A 23545-nucleotide genomic window follows, 5' to 3' on the forward strand; every position below is an offset into this window, starting at 1 on the left:
GAGGCAGCGTTGAAGGACCCAGCGAAGTTGATAATGTTCCACCTGGCCGTCACAATAATTGCTACTGTATCATTCCATGGTTGGAATACTGTATATTCCATGGTTAGACTTTAACTGATGAAAAAAAGGACGTGTGGCACTCGGGGACTGCCGCGGTAAAGCTATTGCATATTATCAACTTATGCAATTATAATATTTATGCAACATTTTGTTTTCTTTGATATTAATTCAAGTTTTGTCTTTGATATTAATTCAAGTTACACTTTTTATACTCAGTTGAGCAGAGCTCACAGAGTATATTAACTTTGATTGGATAACGGTTGGTTGTACAGGTATAAAGGAATCGAGATAGATATAGACTTCCATATATCAAAATCATCAGTATCGAAAAAAAATTTGATTAAGCCATGTCCGTCCGTCCGTCCGTCTGTCCGTTAACACGAAACCTTGAGTAAATTTTGAGATATCTTGACGAAATTTGGTATGTAGATTCCTGGGCACTCATCTTAGATCGCTATTTAAAATGAACGATATCGGACTATAACCACGCCCACTTTTTCGATATCGAAAATTTCGAAAAATCGAAAAATTGAGATAATTCATTACCAAAGAGAGATAAAGCGATGGAACTTGGTAGGTGCGTTGAACTTATGACGCAGAATAGAAAATAAGTAAAATTTTGGACAATAGGGCTTGCCACATTGACGACGGCGCTGTAGCCACCACATCTGTCATATTATTTTTACACATGTTCTTATGGCGATGGTTTTTTTAACGACAACATGGCAGCACGCCAATCGACCACAAATGCCGCTGTCGCCAGATTAAATCTATTTCTATTTTGACAAGCGGCAAAGTGTTAATGCTTCTTCTTAACTTTTCTGACAAGTAATTTCGCGTTTGTTTATTGGAAGTTCTTCTTGGGTGAAATTGGTAAAATAATAAAATTAATTATAATCTCACGGTGTTATAATAATAATAACTTATTTGACATTATATTAAGCGGTACAGAAACAGTTTAAATTATTGGTAAGAAAAATCTTCGACTGAAAAAAGGTAATTGTTTACTTTAGGGTACAAATACTAAAACTCGTCCAAAAATATCGGGAGAGGTGTCAAAAGACGCGTCTTGATCCCTGGACCACGAATCCGAAAGCGGAAATCTGACATTTTATTTCTTTTCGGAGACATTTGCAAACAAACCCGACAATTTTCATGTGGTTGTTGTGATTTTGATGATTTTGTGGTACCCACAAGAAAAACTGTGGATAAAAGTGTTTTGCGCGGATATAGTTTTGGTCTCCAAACCGATGTTGGACCCACCCAGGGTAATTTTTTATAAGCGCTGCCGAATGCCGCCAATGCAGAAAGGCGTTCTGTGCAAAAATACTATGGATCCCACCCCCGGTTTCGGAGCGCAACGGAGCCATTTTTCGGTTTTTTGGCAATATCTTTTCACAGACATATAATTTTTAATTTCCGCTTTCGGATTCGTGATCCTGGGTCCAAATTGCGCCTTTTGACAACTCTCCCGATATTTTTGGACGAGTTTTAGCAGTTGTACCCTAAAGCAAACAATTACCTGAAAAAATATGAAAACATTGTTTCTTCATAAACTTGAATTACATACATAGATTGCTACAATTTCAACAAATTAAATATGGATATAGATGAAAAATTAATTGAAGAGGTGCGGAAAATGCCCATTATATATAATCTGGGCTTGGAGGACTATAAAAACATAAAGAAAAAGGAATTGGCATGGAGGCAGGTCTCCTCTGCTATGCAAAGTGAAGGTTAGTATACATATTTGAGATTTATTTCTTCATGTGGTGTAAATTTCAATTTAAAATGTAGAGGAACAATGCAAAAAGCGGTGGAAGGGTTTGCGAGACTCCTACAAACGAATTAAAAGGTCCCAGCTGCTTGCTTCGGGTAGTGGCGCCCCAAGTCCGAAACGAAAATGGCGCTATATGGAAGCCATGTCATTCCTGGATAATGTACAAGCATCCCGAAGGTAACTAAAGAAAAAACCTATACAATTTAATTTGATACATTAAAAATAAACTTTTGTAGCACAATCGGTAATGAAAGTGATGCTGAAAGTGAAAGCACCAGTATCATTTCCCCATCATCAAAGGACTCAACGCCACCACCACACAAAAACGATTCTCCACGGCCTAGCGCAAGGGCACGAAAAGTGAGTTCATTGTACTTATGCATTTTACGGTGTAAACTTTATTAATAAAGTAAAAAATTTATTTTACAGGAAACTCAGCAAAAGTTTAACGATTTTCTGGAACTTGCTTCTCAAAGCATTAAAAATACTTGTTCTGCGTTTTGTACTCAAGAAAAAGAATTGGACTCTACATTTCTACATTTTCAAACTTTGGCCAGCAAAATAAAGGAGTCCGGAATTCCGAAGAACGTTGCAAACGAAATTGAGGCTATAGTGTCGGCACTGGTATTCTATGAAATAGAAAACCACCTAAATAACATGTAAATTTTTAACGCAGTGCTTCCAAAAAGGCAAAAGTAAAACCACCTGTGCAGAAATATTTATTTTCTTATTCCTTTTCTCCACTATAACAAAAATCGAGTTATGAAAGTATCCGGACACCTTTAAAATCTTAATTGTGTATAAAATCTGGGTTTCTTACCATTAGCCCACTCATAAGACTTTTGGATATAGATAGATTTTCAATTTCTTGAAGGTTATATAAATAAATGACCCGCTCTTCCCACTTTTCAAAAAAACTTGAAATATATCCAACTAAGGTAAAGGCTTATTAGTGGTCTAAGGGCGTACGAAAACCAGTTTTTACGCATAATTCAAAAAACGGCGCTAGGCCGTGGAGAATCGTTTTTGCGAGGTGGTGGGGTTTAGTCCTTTGATGATGGGGTAATAACACTGGTACTTTCACTTTCATTACCGATTGTGCTACAAAAGTTTATTTTTAATGCTTGTACATTATCCAAGAATGACATGGCTTCAACCTGCCTCCATGCCAATTCCTTTTTCTTTATATTTTTATAGTCCTCAAAGCCCAGATTATATACATATAATGGGCATTTTCCGCACTTGCCTGGAAAAAATGATTTCTTTCTAGGTAGTTTTACTTTTGGTGGTACTGTGCTATATCGCGGAAATGTATAGAAGAGAATTTTCGTTAACTTGCAGAACAAATTTTTTGAACAAAATCAATTTTAATACACAAAAAAAAAAAAGTTAAAAAAAAATTTAATAATATAAATATTGTAGTGCAACACTTTTTGCTATTTTTTACAAATTACTACCTAAAGTACATACATCTGTGCATACAAAAATTGCAGCAACAATTTCATCAACTATGTTATTTTTTTAAATTTTTAAAATTGTATAACGAAAATTTGTAAACCGATTTCATAAACGTTTTCCGATACATTCGCAAAGTGTTTTAACATAACATTTGCGTATATTTGTTGCTCCTACTTTTGCATTCACAGGTATACATAAACCTGTTGACAAAAACTTTATTTCAAGAACGTTTTTTTATATTATTAATTATTTATATTGTCCAAATGGTTGTAGAACAACTTTTTTCAATTTAAGTTTGTAATATGAGTACCTGGGGTACAAATGTACTTTTACTTTACAAGACTGTTAAAATTAATAAATTTCATTTCTCAATTCATTTTAAGCACCATATTTTATTGTATGTTGGCCAAATGCTAGAAATTCGGCAGCACTCCAATCGCTTCCACCGAAAGGAGGTCCCATATTTTTTATTCCCGCGGAAATATTCCCCCAATTATTTTCTCTTGGAGAGAACAATAATTGGGGAAAAGGAATTTAAAATTGCGCGTTTCTATTTTTGTTTAACAAATTGAAAAGTTTAGTTATAAAAAGGTTGACAATTGGGTTTGGAGAAGCTTTATATTGTGCTGGCAACCTGAAAGGGTTGCCCTACACAACCATTTCTTCCAGGGATAAACGAACAAATTCCCAGAGGGCGCGGATATACAGGAATATGTGGACCTCGTACTGGATGCAGTCCAAGATGTGGAATTTAAATTAAGTAAGTCATCCGCATTACACAAAATATTTAACATAAACAGCACGAAAGTTATATGTTTCGCATATTCAAGTACGCCGCAAACAAGATTTGGAAGATGACAGCCTTGTATTTCATCCCATGATGGCACATCAAATATTTGGTGAATCTGAAAGCATATTCGGATATAAAGGTTTATGTGTGCGTATTTTATACACTGCTGGTCCTCTACATATTTATATTGGCATTGAATATGACAGTCGAGTTGATGAAATATCAGGTGGAGGTATAAAGGCTGATGTAGTTGTGCGACCGATAGCGGAAAAATTACCTGATGGCTGTTTTTTGTTAATATGGATGAGTTTTTGAAAACACTAGATAAAGCAGATAAGTTTCAACCATTTGGTGAAAAAATTACCGAAAATCCAGAACGAAAAAGAGGAACGCACACTCCCTAGAGAAACGCGAGTCACTCTAGCTCAACTTCGATCTGGATACTGTAACAGGTTAAACTCTTACAAATCATATGTCCTGCTTGCAATATGTCCCCACATGACACCAACCATCTCTTTAATTGTATTGTGGAACCACTGCCTCTAATACCCCTCTCATTATGGTCCACCCCTGTTGAAACAGCAAATTTCCTTGGACTCCCGTTAGAGGATATTGATGACAATTTGTGATCGGCCGCGGCTGTTAGGTGGGCGAAGCACTGCTATAACAACAACAACATAGGCCTATTATTAAACTCATAGTATGCTGGAAGTTTTCGAAAAAATCATAAAGGCGAAGTTATATTTGGTCGTTAAAAGTTGATTGGTTGAGCCGCGCCTTCAGGCCATCCCTACCTCCCCACCCCCAAGGTTTGGCGACCATATCGGGGACGAGATGCAATCGGCTAGCCAATTGCTTTGCAAGTGGTAATGAGCGTTTCTTTATCTTTTCCCCAAGTACTGCCAGCAAGAGATTTGAGGAGTTTATTACGGCTCTGATAAGATAATGCTCGGTATTACTTGTAAAGATAGAGCGTAATTGATGCCATAAAACGGTTAGTTGCAAAGAACCCCCCCCCCCCCCCTCAAACAGATTAGATCACGATCACTAAAAGAGAAAAACTGATATATCGCACACCTTTACCTAAAGAGTGAATAACTCAAAAACTCACAATGTTTAAAAAACTCGATAATATGTCTGACTCCATCATATAGATTAAATAAAAGTCAGGTTTCATCAAGCCTTTGGGGGTGAGTGGTGGAACTACTATTTAATTAGATCAGTCTGTATAGGATTAGAGAACACGGTAGTGTGTATAAAGACTTAGGTATTTGACTTAACACTCTTTAAGCGTAGGTGTGCGTTATAGTTTTATTTAAGTTTGTCAAAACAATATTTTTAATTAGAAGTATTTAAAGTAAAGACAAAATAATCAATTCAATATTTGGTTTTTGTCGGGGCATGAAAACTTGGATTGTTCGTCGCCCACTTGCCAGGAGCATGAATGAACAAAAAGCAAAATGCTCGGGAATCAAGTTTTAGAGTTAGCTATTTTCAGAAAATCTAGAATTTTTTTCATATTCGCTTTACTAAAGCCCAAAAAACTGTAGTTGCCTATAGTATAAGCTTTCGGGATTTTAATATAAAACATTCACTGATGAAACCAGTGAAATTGAAAACACACTCATTTATACTTCTGACAAGAGAACGACGATATAATTTTGAAAAGCTTGTTGCCTATAATTCCCTTTGCTGCATTTTTTTTTTTAGAAAGTTGTATTTAAAAATTCTTTAAGGCTGTTTCGTAATTCAAAAGCATGAGAGGAAGAACGGTTTACAACTCTCTGTTGGAACGACTCCAATGGATTTATTTCGCCTCTCCATTGTCCAGAAATTTCGCGGTTATGTTCATTTCGATCCACCAATTCAAGCGTGAAGTAGTTTCTATCATGTTGTAGCATTAAAAAGTTATGTAGAACCAATGTAGCTAAAACAATTTTGTCTGCATTCTTTGGACAAGCCGATATTGTTGTAAGTAGTATTCGCCAGCGACTTGCCAGAATGCCGAATGTATTCTCAATATGTACTCTAGCCTTGGACAATACAATATTGTACTTCTCCTTATCATCACTTAAATGTATACCCGGAAAAGGACGCATTAAATTTGTTTTAAGCGGAAATGCGTTATCCCCAACAAAGTAATATGGAAAATTAATAGCTGTTCCTGGCAAATTGGTAGGGTGAGGGATTTCTAATGTTCCATTCAATATTTTGTTTCCAAAGGAACTTCGGGCAAAGACTCCACCATCACTCTGACTCCCCAAAGCACCAATGTCTATATATGTAAAGAGGTAGTTTGCATCACATGCTGCCATAAGAACGATGCTATGAGTCTTTTTATAATTGAAATACAAGGCCCCACTCTTAGATGGGCGTACAATATTGATGTGTTTACCATCAATAGCTCCTAAGCAATTCGGCATTCCTGTTTTAATAAAGAATTTTTCGGCAATTATGGCAAGTTCTGCTCGGTTCGGAGGTGATAAATATACGATATGTAGCTCATCCCAAATGGCATCGCATGTTTCGTATATAATTTTCTTTACAGTTGACACACCCATCTTAAAAGTCCAAGCTAGAACATTATAATTACAGCCTTGAGCTAAGAACCTAAAAATATATGTTAAAATTATCCACATATACATATATAAGAGTATTATATATTGCTTTTTACAAAGACTCAACTAACAAACATACATCAATGTCATAGCCAGGCGCGTTTCTGGACATATTGCTTTTCTGTTCGAGAAGCGGCGCAATTTCTCCCTAAGTAACGTCAATAACAAATTAAAGTTTTCTGTGCTCATCCGCGTTACTTTAAAAAAATGCTCTTCATCTTTTTCCTGCAACTGTTGGAAGCATGTCTTGAAAAATCCCTCTTCTTCCCGCGTCAGGTTCACAGGGCGAACCCACCATCGTCTATTTTTGCACATGATAAATATTTCATTTGCTAAATAAGTGATGTGGGATATCTTAGCAATAGTAGCCACAAAATTGCTGATATTTTGCACAACTTCGCTCATTTTATTCTCCCTTCACTTTTTTTTGGGATTTGGTTTCGTGGAAGTGTCTATATATAAATTTAATTACAATTCACAGAACGTTGAGCTCCACCAGTTTCCAGTGGTAATACCAGAGGCCAGAACGATGTGTAGCAGCTTGCTATTTAGAGTATAATGAATTTGTTGATTGTAGAATGATGGTAGAAATATATCAGATTTATACAGTATACAGAACGAGTTATTTTATTTCCATTAATTCATGTTATTGACTTTTTAATTTATTTGCAGAATTTCAATCAACTTGGCGGGACACTTGTTTTGACAATGAAATGTTAAAATACATCAGCTGTTCGAAACAGCGCTGCCACTGTAGCTGTGGTTGCCATTGTAACCAAGTAGCCAATGCATGGCTAATATTGTGGTCAAGTTTTGCTTTGCTGTAGCTGTGGTCTGTATCCGCCGTGTTGAATGTGGCCAGCCCTAATGGCCGTGGCACCGCCCACTTTTAAAAGAAGGTAATTTAGAAGTTTTGCAAGCTGTAATTTGGCAGTCGTTGAAGATATCATGATGAAATTTGGCAGGAACGTTACTCCTATTACTGTATGTATGCTTAATAAAAATTAGCAAAATCGGAGAACGACCACGCCCACTTTTAAAAACAAATTTTTTTAAAGTGAAATTTTTACAAAAAATTTAATATCTTTACAGTATATAAGTAAATTATGTCAACATTCAACTCCAGTAATGATATGGTGCACCAAAATACAAAAATAAAACAAAATTTCAAAATGGGCCTGGCCCCGCCCTTTTTCATTTGATTTGTCTAGGATACATTTAATGCCATAAGTCGAACAAAAATTTACCAATCCTTGTGAAATTTGGTAGCGGCTTAGATTCTAGGACGATAACTGTTTCCTGTGAAAAAGGGCGAAATCGGTTGAAGCCACGCCCAGTTTTTATACACAGTCGACCGTCTGTCCTTCCGCTCGGCCATTAACACGATAACTGGAGCAAAAATCGATATATCTTTACTAAGCTCAGTTCACATAATTATCCGAACTCACTTTCTATTGGTATAAAAAATGGCCGAAATCTGACTATGACCACGCCCACTTTTTCGATATCGAAAATTACGAAAAATGAAAAAAGTTCCATAATTCTATACCAAATACGAAAAAAGGGTTGAAACATGGTAATTGGATTGGTTTATTGACGCAAAATATAACTTTAGAAAAAAACTTTGTAAAATAGGTGTGACATCTACCATATTAAGTAAAAGAAAATGAAAAAGTTCTGCAGGGCGAAATCAAAAGCCCTTGGAATCATGGCAGGAATACTGTTCGCGGTATTACATATATAAATAAATTAGCGGTACCCGACAGATGATGTTCTGGGTCACCCTGTTCCACATTTTGGTCGATATCCCGAAAACGCCTTCACATATACAACTACCACCACTCCCTTTTAAAATTCTTATTAATACTTTTAATTTGACACCCATATTGTACCAAAACATTATAGAGTCACCCCTGGTCCACCTTTATGGCGATATATCGAAAAGGCGTCCACCTATAGAACTAAGGCCCACTCACTTTTAAAATACTCACTAACACCTTTCATTTGATACTCATATCGTACAAATTAATTCTAGAGTCACCCCTGGTCCACCTTTATGGCGATATTTCGAAAAGGCGTCCACCTATAGAACTAAGGCCCACTCCATTTTAAAATACTCATTATCACCTTTTGTTTGATACCCATAATGTACAAACGCTTTCTAGAGTCAACCCTGGTCCACCTTTATAACGATAATCCGAAAAGGCGTCCGCCTATAGAATTAAGGCCCACTCCCTTTTAAAATACTCGTTAACACCTTTCATTTGATACCCATATCGTAAAAAAATTCTAAAGTCACCCCTGGTCCACCTTTATGGCGATATCTCGAAAAGGCGTCCACCTATAGAACTAAGGCCCACTCCCTTTTAAAATAATCATTAACACCTTTCATTTGATACCCATATTGTACAAACAAATTCTAGAGTCATCCCTGGTCCACCTTTATGGCGATATCTTGAAAAGGCGCCCACCTATAGAACTAAGGCCCGCTCCATTTTAAAATACTCATTAACACCTTTCGTTTGATACCCATATTGCACAAACGCATTCTAGAGTCATCCCTGGTCCACCTTTATGGCGATATCTCGAAAAGGCGCCCACCCATAGAACTAAGGCCCACTAACTTTGAAAATACTCACTAACACCTTTCATTTGATACTCATATCGTACAAATTAATTCTAGAGTCACCCCTGGTCCACCTTTATGGCGATATTTCAAAAAGGCGTCCACCTATAGAACTAAGTCCCACTCCGTTTTAAAATACTCATTACCACCTTTCATTTGATACCCATATCGTACAAACAAATTCTAGAGTCAGCCCTGGTCCACCTTTATGGCGATATCTCGAAAAGGTGTCCACCTATAGAACTATGGCCCACTCCCTCTTAAAATACTATTTAATACCTGCCATTTGATACGCATGTCATACAAACACATTCCAGGGTTACCCGAGGTTCATTTTCCTACATGGTGATTTTCCCTTATTTTGTCTCCATAGCTCTCAACTGAGTATGCAATGTTCGGTTACACCCGAACTTAGCCTTCCTTACTTGTTAACTTTAACATTCACTTTAACTTTGACTTTAACTTTAACTTAAACTTAAACTTTAACTTTAACTTTAATTTTAACTTTAACTTTAAATTTAACTTTAACTTTAATTTTAACTTTAGCTTTGACTTTAACTTTAACTTTAACTTTACCCGCGGGGGTATCGGTCCCCTACCGGGCGCCTCTTCAGGTGGTGGATAAAGGAACGCTTCCCACAAGACGGGAGGTATTGAGTGAATTAAGTACTCATGGCGAACCAAAAAGAGCAATCCAGTGGAAAAATGGGATCCCACTCAGCAATTAGGTGATTCAATTTTGAATTTCCCTACATATCAATACAATTTGATTACTCTTTCTGACTAAATAATGAGTTATCATACAATTGAACAAAAGAAATAATCAAATATGAATACTTTTGATGATCAATTTGATTACTCTTTCTGACTAAATAATGAGTTATCATACAATTGAACAAAAGAAATAATCAAATATGAATACTTTTGATGATCAAAAACTAAAAAGCATTTTTCGATCACTTTTTGGAATCATTTTTGAAGTCCTTTAATGACTAAATTTTAATATTTCATCAACAAAAAGTATAATCAAATATGTTTACCTTTGATGATCAAAAACTGAAAATAGTTTTTCAATCACATTTTGGAATCATATTTGAATCAAATGTGTTTACTTTAGGTGATCAAATATTTATAATCAGTTTTCATTCAGCTTTCTGAATCTTTTATGAATATATTTGTTGACTGAATAATGAATTTTATACTTTTGGAAATTTTACTTTTCATTAAAAATTTAACAATCATGAAGCTAAGAAAAAATATATAAAAATTTTATTATTTATGCAAAAGATATTCCTCAAGACAAAAATAATTTAATACTGCTCGTGAACGAAGATTTCCCCAACCATTTCTCCCCTTCAGCTTCCCAGAAAATACATAATGATTGGTCAATACATAGGTTGTGAGCTATTTGAACCCCAGGTAAGTGACAACATCCCGTATCGTATCCGTATTTTAAGATGCAGATGATAATGCTGATGTTGGATGTTGTAGTCGCAGGTGTATATCGGTCAAGTTTGTTTGCGAGTTAGCTGTGGTTCGAATAGTTTACGTTCGCATGCTTTCTTCCCCTGATGAAATAAGATTATTATGTAGTATCCTATTTTGAATGAGATATGAATAATAAATGCATTATAATGGCATTCAAAAATGATTCAAAAATCTCAACCAAAACGATTGAAATATATTCACGAATATGGTCAGAAAATGACTGTGAAAAGCAGTCAAATATTACTCTAAAACTATTAAAGCTCAATTTTACAATGATATCAAATATGAATAAAAAGCGTTTCGAAATAGGAATCATAAATGATTATTCAAGAATAATCACATTTATGGTACATTTTTCTCCCGACGATACGTTAATTTGCAAATGCTGGCTGGGATTGTGTTGCTCTAAGGGCAACACATCCCAAAGTTCCGGTGGAAGGACGATAGGATGCCGCCCTAAAATACCCCATCAAGCATCCACAGGATCGAGACCAGTATGATCCTGTTGACCAGGACTGGAAATATGATTATGAAATGATTGCTACGGGCTGGAGATGACGATAGGCTACTACCTTAATAAGAAAGGGTGACTGTACATCATCTGATCTGACTTTAAGTATGTCCATTTCTTCAAGCGCTGAATCGATAATTGTCAAGCAATCATGGAACAAGCTGACTGATGCCAGGGGTTCAACCCAACGCGTTCCACAGAATTTCAATAGTCGGGTCTGTTTAGCATCAGGTTTTGAAGCACGAATCTGCTCATTAAGCAGATTTCCAGCCCAGTTTGATTTACGAAAAAAGCTCACGATCTTTTTAATGTTCCTAAGCAGTTTCGTTCCGGCGGAATGTCACACGCATGGCAGATGGCCTGATTTAGATTATGATTGGCAATTCACGAATAATTGTATATGCAATGACAAAATAATGCAATTGTATAAAAATGCACTGGATCGTGTATAGCATAGCAAACAACAAACCAAAAAACGACCCGACTAACAGAATAATTATTTAGTAAAAAAAAAATATTCTATACAACTCATACATCGCTAAATGGCTGGAAGAAAAGCATGCTCAAAGTAATAAAATTAAAATATGATAAATCGCATCTATGCATACATGCATATAATTATCAATTCACGCTTAAAAAATGCATGAAGCTTTCATTGAGAAAACTGGTGATCTGACGAAAGGGTTCTTGCAGGGAATATCAGCTGTTCGTAATGTTGTTTTGCTCATTGCATTTCCATTGCAAATTTTGTAATACTTGACAGGTGCATATACATGTTCTTTGTTCTTATATTATAATGGTTAGCAATGGAAATATGCTATGCAACGATGCAAGACCAATTACTCATATCGTACAAATTAATTCTAGAGTCACCCCTGGTCCACCTTTATGGCGATATTTCGAAAAGGCGTCCACCTATAGAACTAAGGCCCACCCACTTTTAAAATACTCATTAACACCTTTCATTTGATACCCATATCGTCCAAATTAATTCTAGAGTCACCCCTGGTCCACCTTTATGACAATATCTCGAAAAGGCGTCCACCCATAGAACTAAGGCCCACTCCCTTTTAAAATACTCATTAACACCATTTATTTGGTACCCATATCGTACAAACTAATTCTAGAGTCACCCCTGGTCCACCTTTATAACGATATCCCGAAAAGGCGTCCACCTATAGAACTAAGGCCCACTCCCTTTTAAAATACTCATTAACACCTTTCATTTGATACCCATATCGTACAAACAAATTCTAGAGTCACCCCTGGTCCACTTTTATAACGATATCCCGAAAAGGCGTCCATCTATAGAACTAAGGCCCACTTCCTTTTAAAATACTCATTAACACCTTTCATTTGATACCCATATCGTACAAATAAATTCCAGAGTCACCCCTGGTCCACCTTTATGGCGATATCTCGAAAAGGCGTCCACCTATAGAACTAAGTCCCACTCCGTTTTAAAATACTCATTACCACCTTTCATTTGATACCCATATCGTACAAACAAATTCTAGAGTCAGCCCTGGTCCACCTTTATGGCGATATCTCGAAAAGGTGTCCACCTATAGAACTATGGCCCACTCCCTCTTAAAATACTCTTTAATACCTGCCATTTGATACGCATGTCATACAAACACATTCCAGGGTTACCCGAGGTTCATTTTCCTACATGGTGATTTTCCCTTATTTTGTCTCCATAGCTCTCAACTGAGTATGCAATGTTCGGTTACACCCGAACTTAGCCATCCTTACTTGTTAACTTTAACATTCACTTTAACTTTGACTTTAACTTTAACTTAAACTTAAACTTTAATTTTAACTTTAACTTTAAATTTAACTTTAACTTTAATTTTAACTTTAGCTTTGACTTTAACTTTAACTTTAACTTTACCCGCGGGGGTATCGGTCCCCTACCGGGCGCCTCCTCAGGTGGTGGATAAAGGAACGCTTCCCACAAGACGGGAGGTATTGAGTGAATTAAGTACTCATGGCGAACCAAAAAGAGCAATCCAGTGGAAAAATGGGATCCCACTCAGCAATTAGATGATTCAATTTTGAATTTCCCTACATATCAATACAATTTGATTACTCTTTCTGACTAAATAATGAGTTATCAAAAAAGTTATAATAATCAAATACGAATACTTCTGATGATCAAAAACTAAAAAGCATTTTTCGATCACTTTTTGGAATCATTTTTGAAGTCCTTTACTGACTAAATTTTAATATTTCATAAAAACCAACAAAAAGTATAATCAAATATTTTTACCTTTGATGATCAAAAACTGAAATTAGTTTTTTAATCACATTTTGGAATCATATTTGAATCAAAGTGTTTACTTTAGGTGATCAAATATTTATAATCAGTTTTCATTCAGCTTTCTGAATCTTTTATGAATATATTTGTTGACTGAATAATGAATTTTATACTTTTGGAAATTTTACTTTTCATTAGAAATTTAACTTTTTTCACATACACATATTTTTTCAATCATGAAGCTAAGAAAAAATAAATAAAAATTGTATTATTTATGCAAAAGATATTCCTCAAGACAAAAATAATTTAATACTGCTCGTGAACGAAGATTTCCCCAACCATTTCTCCCCTTCAGCTTCCCAGAAAATACATAATGATCGGTCAATACATAGGTTGTGAGCTATTTGAACCCCAGGTAAGTGAAACTATCTTGACATACCTGGATACGGCTTCAACATCCCGTATCGTATCCGTATTTTAAGATGCAGATGATAATGCTGATGTTGGATGTTGTAGTCGCAGGTGTATATCTGTGGTTCGAATAGCTTACGTTCGCATGCTTTCTTCCCCTGATGAAATAAGATTATTATGTAGTATCCTATTTTGAATGAGATATGAAGAATAAATGCATTATAATGGCATTCAAAAATGATTCAAAAATCTCAACCAAAACGATTGAAATATATTCACGAATATGGTCAGAAAATGACTGTGAAAAGCAGTCAAATATTACTCTAAAACTATTAAAGCTCAATTTTACAATGATATCAAATATGAATAAAAAGCGTTTCGAAATAGGAATCATAAATGATTATTCAAGAATAATCACATTTATGGTACATTTTTCTCCCGACGATACGTTAATTTTCGAACAAATGCTGGCTGGGATTTTGTTGCTCTAAGGGCAACACATCCCAAAGTTCCGGTGAAAGGACGATAGGATGCCGCCCTAAAATACCCCATCAAGCATCCACAGGATCGAGACCAGTAAGATCCTGTTGACCAGGACGGGAAATATGATTATGAAATGATTGCTACGGGCTGGCGATGACGATAGGCTACTACCTTAATAAGCAAGGGTGACACCATGCCGAAACGGCTGGTAGGTTAATATCGGCATCGTCTCCATCTCGTTAAAACCTTGGCAGGTCTTCAAGTACGTTCGAAGCATGTCGCCATTAAGTTGGTGGTGCAGGCTCAGTTGAGACGACTCCTGACTAACGCTGTATTATGGCTCTGTACACAGACTCCCATAAGGACCTGTATCAACCCACGCGTGGCCTCCCTGCTTTTGCAAAGATAACCACGGAAACTGTAGACGGCGACTGCACATCGTGCGGAGATAGCGGCTTGAAGCGGAGACCCAATAGAGTAAATGAACAACAAAATAAAAACAACGAACGCAGATAAAAGTAGAGAAAACGAGAAAGAAAAGGGCGATGAAGCGGTGTTCAAAAAGAGCACTAAAGTGCTGAGATTGCCGGTTTTAACAACCTCCGCTAAAGCGACCTTGTTGGTAATGCCCAAACAAGGCATCAAATCGGAGGAAAAGACACAGGCGGCGAAAACACAGCTGCGCGACAACCCCAGCCAGTCAACACCTGCTACTGCAAGGGAAAAAGCGTCGGTCAGCTCACCCACTGTCGTTGCACAGCGCGCTACTGGGAAGGAGAAACGTGCGACCCCGCCAAGAGGCTCACTCTCATACACAAGCCTCGAAGGGAAGATCCAAGACGAGCAGATAATCGGGGCGAAAAAACAAGAGGACACGAACGAGCTCAGATTCCCATTCAGAGGACTTGGAAGCCAAAAAGAAACGAGATGAAAGAACAAATACGCTTTCACAAGGTGAGTCTTGGTCCAATGTAGCGCGCCGGAGGCTGAAACAGCGGGCCCCGCCAGCCAAGCAGGCAACCCCCGCCCAAGCTCCTAAAGCTCAAAAACGGGCGAGGAAGAAGAGAGACATGCAGCAACTTTTGTGTTAAAACCTATGGAAGGCAAAAGCTATGCCCAGGTACTAGGGGCCATACGCGGCCAGCTCCGCCCTAATGACACAGGTACGGTGGTACGGTCAGTACGAGAAACCAAATCTGGTAACGTACTGATTGAAACGGTGCTCTGCAGTGACTAGACGGCCTTCAGAGCAGCTATAGGTAGTGCAGTAGGAGAGGTCGGTGAAGCACAACAGCTTCTCAAGCGGATGAAGTTGGAAGTAATTGGCATGGATTGTCTCACAACTGAAACAAAAATCCAAGACGCAATAAGAAGGGAGGTTGGAGAAGAAGAAATCATTAGACCTCTCCGTGTCTCTGTATTCGCAGCAAACCAAAGAGAACAGAAAATGGCGGTCGTCGAAGTGGACGAGAATATTGGCAACGCCCTACTCAAAAGAGGTAAAATTCCTATCGGGTGGATACAGTGCCGAATCAGACAGCGAGCAGAAGTGCAACGCTGCTTTAGGTGTCTCGGCTACGGACACCGGAAGGCTGAATGCAAGGGTCCAGACAGGAGTAACGCCTGCTGGAAGTGTGGGCAAAGCGGCCACAAAGCTTCGGCCTGTACCGCAGCTACAAAATGTTACCTGTGTAATACACAGAACCTCGATCATGTCCCTGGATCTGGAGCATGCAGCATTTTCAGAGCGGTACTCGATGTTGCAAAGGCCAAAATCTCAATTCAATAGTGATTAGTTTTATCCAAGGCAACCTAAACCGGAGCAGACTTGCTGATGAGCTACTACAACAGTTGGTCTAAGATCATAAAGCTAACTGCGTTATCATCAGCGAACCTTATAGAGCCCGAAATGATTTGCACATAGACAACACCGGCACCGCCGCAATCTGGATGACAGATGCAAACACCAATATTGTGAATCGTGTTGCCGGACAAGGCTACGTGCACCTAACTACGAATAATACCACAATAGTAAGCTGCTACTTGTCCCCGAATGATCCCATTCAAACGTTCAGGGACAAGCTTGAACTTATTGAAGACGACCTGAGGGACTTAACTAGTAACCTGGTTTTGGCGGTAGACTTTAACGCAAGAGCCGTCGAATGGGGAATGCCGCAGACTAACACCCGTGGAAGACTAGTCCTTGAGATGGCAGCCAGGCTCGGTTTGAACGTGCTTAACACTGGTACGACCCCTACATACCGACGGCCAGGCTTTGGATACTCGATCCCCGATGTTACACTAGTGTCAGAAAGCCTGCTGCTGACCGCTGCTGGATGGAGAGTCATAGAGGATCTGACTGGCAGTGATCACAACTACATCACTTTCCACCTAAACGATCCCGGTCAGAGGCAGATTCCGAACGGGCCACGTAGAACAATAGCATGGGACGCATCCAAGGTCGACTCTGCCATGTTCTCCGCATCAGTACTGGGGGATGCCCGACGGAAAATAAACAACTCCAGTCCGACGGAAGAGACGGTTGAAAAGACAATGAGCTGTCTTCGCCACGCTTGCAATCTCTCTATGCCACGGAGAGGAGTGTGGAGAGGTAAAAAGCAGGTATACTGGTGGAACAGCGAAATCGCGGAGCTGCGGAAAATATGTCACAGGATGCGAAGGCTATCAACTCGCACGCGCGGCAGGCCTGAGGCTCTAGAAAAGTCGGAAGTTATAGACGCAGTCAAGAAAGCCGAGACAGCGTGCCACAGAGCAAGACCTATAGTGTTGCTGGTCCCGCTGGACGTCAAAAACGCTTTTAAACCAGCTAGGTGGGAGGACATGCTTGAGGCACTAGAAAGCACTTTCAAAGTACCGCAATATTTGTTAGAAATTTTAAGGGACTACTTAAGAGAGGTATCTATTATACGAAACCACTTACGGCCAAAAAAAGCTAAAAATAACAGGTGGAGCAGCCCAGGGTTCGGTACTAGGTCCCGATCTATGGAATATAACTTACCACAGTCTTCTTCGATTAGACATGCCAGAAAGCACCTTCATCGTTGCCTTTGCAGACGACGTGGCAGCTGTGATAACAGCACCAAGCTGCGAGCTGGAACAGTTAAAATTAGACCAGGTCATGCGTAATGTAAATAGGTGTATGGCTGAGCACGGTCTCCAGTTAGCAACAGCAAAAACGGAGATCGTCATCCTCACAAAGAGACGTATTCATACTACCAGGAACATGATGGTTGGCGACCAGCCAATAGAAACACTCGCTTCAACGAAATATCTGGGAGTGAGGTTAGACAGCAAACTCAACTTCTCGGATCACATAAGAGGGGCCTGCGAAAGAGCTGCACGCATAATAGCGCAGCTGAGTAGATTAATGGCAAACACAGGTGGTTCTAAGCCATGCACAAGGAAGTTGCTTGCATCAGCCTCGGATTCTATACTCTTATATGGTGCAGAAATCTGGGCGAACGCAATGAAATACCGGAAGAACCGAGTCGCCCTCACCTCGGTCCAACGCAGAGGGGCGCTGCGAATATCTTCGGCTTACCGCACGGTATCAACTGAAGCTGTCCTGGTCGCTGCGGGAACCATACCGATATATCTTCTCGTTGATGAAAGAAAAGCAATATACGACAACGGATCGCAAGCAAGTAGAGCTGCTGTTGCCATGCAGGCGCGAGAAGAATCGATCTGACGCTGGCAAGATCAGTGGAGCAACAGCATCGTAGGAAAGTGGACTAGGGAACTAATCCCTGAGCTGAATCCATGGTTGAAGCGACCGCAAGGAGAGGTAGACTTTTACCTGACCCAGTTTCTAACGGGAAACGGTTACTTCCGCAAATACCTACACATAATGGGTAAGGTTGATAACCCGAGCTGCCTGTACTGTGGGAAAATAGACGATGAACGCCACGCCTTCTTCGAATGCAGGCACTTCTCCGATCAGCGAAGGAGGGTATAAGAGGTACTTGGCGACCTATCCCCGGGCAGTGTCATCAATATCATGACCTGTCGAAGAGACAGATGGGATACGGTCAGCACATATGTGAGGCATATACTTATCAGTAAACGAGAAGACGGATGCCTAGCCCATTAGCGTGAGAGTAGCCATAGAGCTCACGTAGCGCGCACCCGTACCCGCAGTATTGCTAAACCCGCTCCCAGGTACGGGGATTTGCGCGGGCCGTGGGAGGTTAGGTTTTAGTGGAAGAAGGGAGTCCTACACTCGGAGAGTCTCGCAGTGAGGCTTAAATATCCCGGTCAATGCATAAAGCATTTCCTCCTTCCACGAAAGACAAAAAAAAAAAAAGAATTTAACTTTAACTTTAACTTTCCCTTTAAATTTAACTTTAACTTTAACTGTAACTGTAACTGTAACTTTAACCTTAACTTTAACTCTAACTTTAACTTTAACTTTAATTTTAACTTTAACTTTAACTTTAACTTTAACTTTAACTTTAACTTTAACTTTAACGTTAACTTTAACTTTAACTTTAACTTTAACTTAACTTTAACTTTAACGTTAACGTTAACTTTAACTTTAACTTTAACTTTAACTTTATCTTTAACTTTAACTTTAACTTTAATTTTAACTTTAACTTTAACTTTGACTTTAACTTTAACTTTCCCTTTAAATTTAACTTTAACTTTAACTATAACTTTCACTTTAACTGTAACTTTAACCTTAACTTTAACTCTAACTTTAACTTTAACTTTAATTTTAACTTTAACTTTAACTTTAACTTTAACTTTAACTTTAACGTTAACTTTAACTTTAACTTAACTTTAACGTTAACGTTAACTTTAACTTTAAGTTTATCTTTAACTTTAACTTTAATTTTAACTTTAAATTTAACTGTAATTTTAACTTTGACTTTAACTTTAATTTTAACTTTAACTTTAATTTTAACTTTAACTTCAACTTTAACTTTAACTTTAGATTTAACTTTAACTTTAACTTTAGCTTTAACTTTAACTCTAACTTTAATTTTAACTTTAACTTTAACTTTATGATAGAGATCCAATTTTATGTATTTGGCCTGTTGCTAACACCGAACTTTTTGGAACCTTTTCGAACATTTTTTGACAAATATCCGCTACGTTTTTTTTTATTTAGTCGCCAAGCCTGCGATAAAATCTATGCAATAGCTTAAAAACTAGTTTTAGACAAAGTACATGTCTAAATAAAACGAGAAACTTGCCCTTAAAATATGTGTATATGTGTGTGAAAAATCAGAAAAAAGTATCCGTTTGTACGGGACAGGTGAAAGTTCAGCGAAACTATTAATATTACAAAAAAAAAAAACAATAGGTTTATCCGAAAAGAAAAAACATTTCCAATTTTTGTTGTTATATCGGCCTACTGATTTTAAGATCGCGGGTTCGAATCGAGCTCAAGGCCTAACAATAATTTTTTATCATTATTATTGTTATGATAATTTTTTTCTTGATTGAAAAAATTTTTTAATTAGAATAGAAGAAAGAAAAAATTTAGACAACTGCCAAAGCTCGTTGTATAGATCCATTTCGGGAACTGCTAAATTCCTTCATCGGCAACGTTTAGGGGCCGCTGCTATAACCATTCAGCCATCACAGCGGTTTTTTGTTTGTCTTCATTAATCCCACTTCTATTCTGGTTCGTGCCAATTGATACTCACAACACTGCGACATCTGTTGCAGAATGGATGTGAAAATTGGACTTGTTTGATGGCAATGCTGCCATAGTGTCATATTTTATTGACACTTTTTTCCCCGTGCTCTGGGATGTATTAACAATTTTTGTTGTTATATCGCCCTACTGATTTTAAGATCGCGGGTTCGAATCGAGCTCAAGGCCTAACAATAATTTTTTATCATTATTATTGTTATGATAAATTTTTTTGTTAAATGAAAAAATTTTTAAATTAGAATAGAAGAAAGAAAAAATTTAGACAACTGCCAAAGCTCGTTGTATAGATCCATTTCGGGAACTGCTAAATTCCTTCATCGACAACGTTTAGGGGCCGCTGCTATAACCATTCAGCCATCACAGCGGTTTTTTGTTTGTCTTCATTAATCCCACTTCTATTTTGGTTCGTGCCAATTGATATTCACAACACTGCGACATCTGTTGCAGAATGGATGTGAAAATTGGACTTGTTTGTTGGCAATGCTGCCATAGTGTCATGTTTTATTGACAGTTTTTTCCCCGTGCTCTGGGATGTATTAACAATTTTTGTTGTTATATCGGCCTACTGATTTTAAGATCGCGGGTTCGAATCGAGCTCAAGGCCTAACAATAATTTTTTATCATTATTATTGTTATGATAAATTTTTTCTTAATTGAAAAAATTTTTAGTTGCCGTATTTGCGAAATTTGTCGCTTTAAACTTAAGGATGCTATCAAGATTGCTGATAATTAGCGTTCTACTGAAACGGAAAGTGAAGAGGCACAAGAAATCTTGACTAGCGGTGAATTGTATCAAGAATATAAGGAAGTTCCAACATGGAGCAGCTATACTAAATCACTCGAACGCAACGAACTCGTCGACAATATAAATAAGGATGTTATTCCTCATCTTGGAAGCCATCCATCGCCAATGAAGCGAAAATATTTAGAAAGGGATTCATTCTGCAAAAAAAAAAAACACAGCAAATTGCGCAAAGTATTTCGGAATCACTTGGAGGTGGTTCACTGTCAACTTTATCAGAAGACCTAAAGAAGATCAAAGCTTACTGCGAACAAATTTTGGAGAACATGAAATATCAAATCGAAAACTGCTCAAATAATTTGGATAAGCAAAAAATATTATCTCTGTTACCAAACACCATGACATCTAAGGAAATTAAAGACATTTTTGGGCATGATTTATCTTACGAATTGATAAAAATTAGCAAAGATATACAAAAAAATAAAACAAAGTTTTCGGACGTCAAACGCTCTAGCATGGACAGGCGTAGTTTACCTGAACAAACTAGTAAGTAAGCAAATATTCCGAAAGTCAGCAGTATGAGCTGCGCAAAGTTGTATATTAAATCTAAATAAATAAAAATAAAAAATTAACTCTATCAAATGTATGTCTATTTATTGTGCGTATCTGAAAAATTTGATAATACGATTCTTGTTCGAATCTATTAGAATACTTAGTCATAGTATCTGTATCTGTATAACTTCCAAAGTATAGCTAGGTACCATTTTTGTCACACAATAATAGCAAAATAAAAAAAAAGTTAACAAGAGATGGATTTACTTATAAATTTTTTTAAAAGAAAAAAAAACACCATTCTAGTTTTTTTTAAATCGACCACTCTAAAAAAATTTTTTAAATCGCTTGGTCTTTGAAGTGTTTTCCCAGTTTGAAAAAAAATGTAGAAAAAAATTTAAAAAAAATTTTTTTTCAGTGTAAAATATAATCTTTACAGTATATGTTTTCAAAGGTGATTTTAATACCTTTCTAACGGTATAAAAATTTTTGAAATCGGCTGATTAGTTTACGCGTGATATCAAAATATCAGAAAGTAACCAAGAGATGCATTTACTTAAATAAATTAAAAAAAAAAGAAAAAAAAACACCCTTCTAGTTTTCAGATATGTTATATATATTAAATCACAACAGGCATGACGTAGCTGAATGCGTTTACAACCATTTCAACTATCGTAGGGGTGCGAGTTCGACTCCCACTCCCGGGAGAAAAGGCTTTGAAGAGATTTACAAGGTATAATCGAAACAGCTGTCGCCTTGTCCGTCCTGATGTCACGTTGTTTAAATTTTTCCCAAATTATTAAATAAATTATAAAATTAAAAAATTGCTTCAAATAAATGTTTTCATACATTTAAAAAAAGCAATATGGGCAATCCCCGATTATTAAAAATCATATTAAATCTACCTTTATAAAAAAAAATTTTTTTTTAATCGCTTGGTCTTTGAAGTGTTTTCCCAGTTTGAAAAAAAAAATGTAGAAAAAAATAAAAAAAATTTTTTTTCAGTGTAATATAGAATCTTTACAGTATATGTTTTCAAAGGTGATTTTAATACCTTTCTAACGGTATAAAAATTTTTGAAATCGGTTGATTAGTTTACGCGTGATATCAAAATATCAGAAAGTAACCAAGAGATGCATTTATTTAAATAAATTAAAAAAAAAAAGAAAAAAAAACACCCTTCTAGTTTTCAGATATGTTATATATATTAAATCTACCTTTCTGAAAAAAATTTTTTTTAATCGCTTGGTCTTTGAAGTGTTTTCCCAGTTTGAAAAAAAAAATTTAGAAAAAAAAATTTTTTTCTTTCAGTGTAATATAGAATCTTTACAGTATATGTATTCAAAGGTGATTTTAATACCTTTCTAACGGTATACAAATTTTTCAAATTGGTTGATTAATTTACGCGTGATATCCAAATATGAGAAAGTAACCAAGAGATGCATTTACTTAAAAAAATTAAAAAAAAACCCCATTTTAGTTTTCAGATATGTTCTATATATTAAATAGACCTTTCTAAAATAAAATTTTATTTTTCAAAATCGCTTGATCTTTGAAGTGTTTTTTCAGTTTTAAATTTTATGTATTTAATTAGCGAGCTTTGCTCATATTGCTTTATACAATGGTTTTTGTAATTGATATTAGAGAAAAATCCGAACAAATGTTACTAAGCTTTCAAAAAGCACGCCTAAAAATCATATCCACATCATTAGGAATAAACTACATACAGACTGTATGTGCCTACATGGTGATCAAAAGGAATATAAACAAAAAAGGCAACTCTTAGAGACCAATTGTACAGCGAACAACGGAACATTCATATGGCGTAGCAGCTAAAAAGGCTTGCACTGATATGAATGTTGGAGACTCGAGTTCAACGCTCAGCTCCCGAAAAGCTAGCTGATGAAGAAGTGAAATTCAGAAACATGTCCTAGTAACCATCGCCGTTTGTAAACTTACAATTTTTCTCTAATATCAATTACAAAAACCATTGTATAAAGCAATATGAGCAAAGCTCGCTAATTAAATACATATGATCATATTGATATAATAGTAACAGCGGAAGTATTAAAAACAAATACTG

At 36.8% G+C, this 23545-nt stretch overlaps 3 protein-coding genes across 6 annotated transcripts in view; 1 reads left to right on the top strand and 2 right to left on the bottom strand.

Annotated features, from left to right (window-relative positions):
* The window catches only part of Eato (Engulfment ABC Transporter in the ovary), an 854933-nt gene that overhangs the window by 30864 nt on the left and 800524 nt on the right, over positions 1-23545 (bottom strand). Inside the window, exon 22 of one of the 4 annotated variants that reach the window (XM_067766014.1) lies at positions 14071-14189. The exons of the other annotated variants lie outside the window; for them this stretch is intronic. Within the exon in view, the coding sequence (XP_067622115.1) occupies positions 14138-14189 (52 nt within the window). The 3' untranslated portion in view covers positions 14071-14137. Of the gene's footprint in view, positions 1-14070; positions 14190-23545 lie in introns of those variants that run through there. 4 annotated transcript variants of the gene reach the window in all.
* On the top strand, positions 1661-4403 carry LOC137239164 (uncharacterized). The gene is made up of 5 exons (XM_067764159.1): positions 1661-1796; positions 1858-2017; positions 2077-2200; positions 2270-2464; positions 4107-4403. Exons 1-5 carry the CDS (start codon positions 1661-1663, stop codon positions 4401-4403), a joined length of 912 nt encoding a protein of 303 aa, XP_067620260.1.
* Positions 5585-7328, bottom strand: LOC137242291 (putative nuclease HARBI1). Its single transcript, XM_067769632.1, has 2 exons — positions 6786-7328; positions 5585-6698 (listed from the first exon to the last, which is right to left on the bottom strand). Exons 1-2 carry the CDS (start codon positions 7109-7111, stop codon positions 5795-5797), a joined length of 1230 nt encoding a protein of 409 aa, XP_067625733.1. The 5' UTR covers positions 7112-7328; the 3' UTR covers positions 5585-5794.

The sequence above is a fragment of the Eurosta solidaginis genome, chromosome 2 (genome assembly GCF_040869045.1).
Source record: "Eurosta solidaginis isolate ZX-2024a chromosome 2, ASM4086904v1, whole genome shotgun sequence".
In the NCBI taxonomy this organism is placed as follows: Eukaryota; Metazoa; Arthropoda; class Insecta; order Diptera; family Tephritidae; genus Eurosta; species Eurosta solidaginis.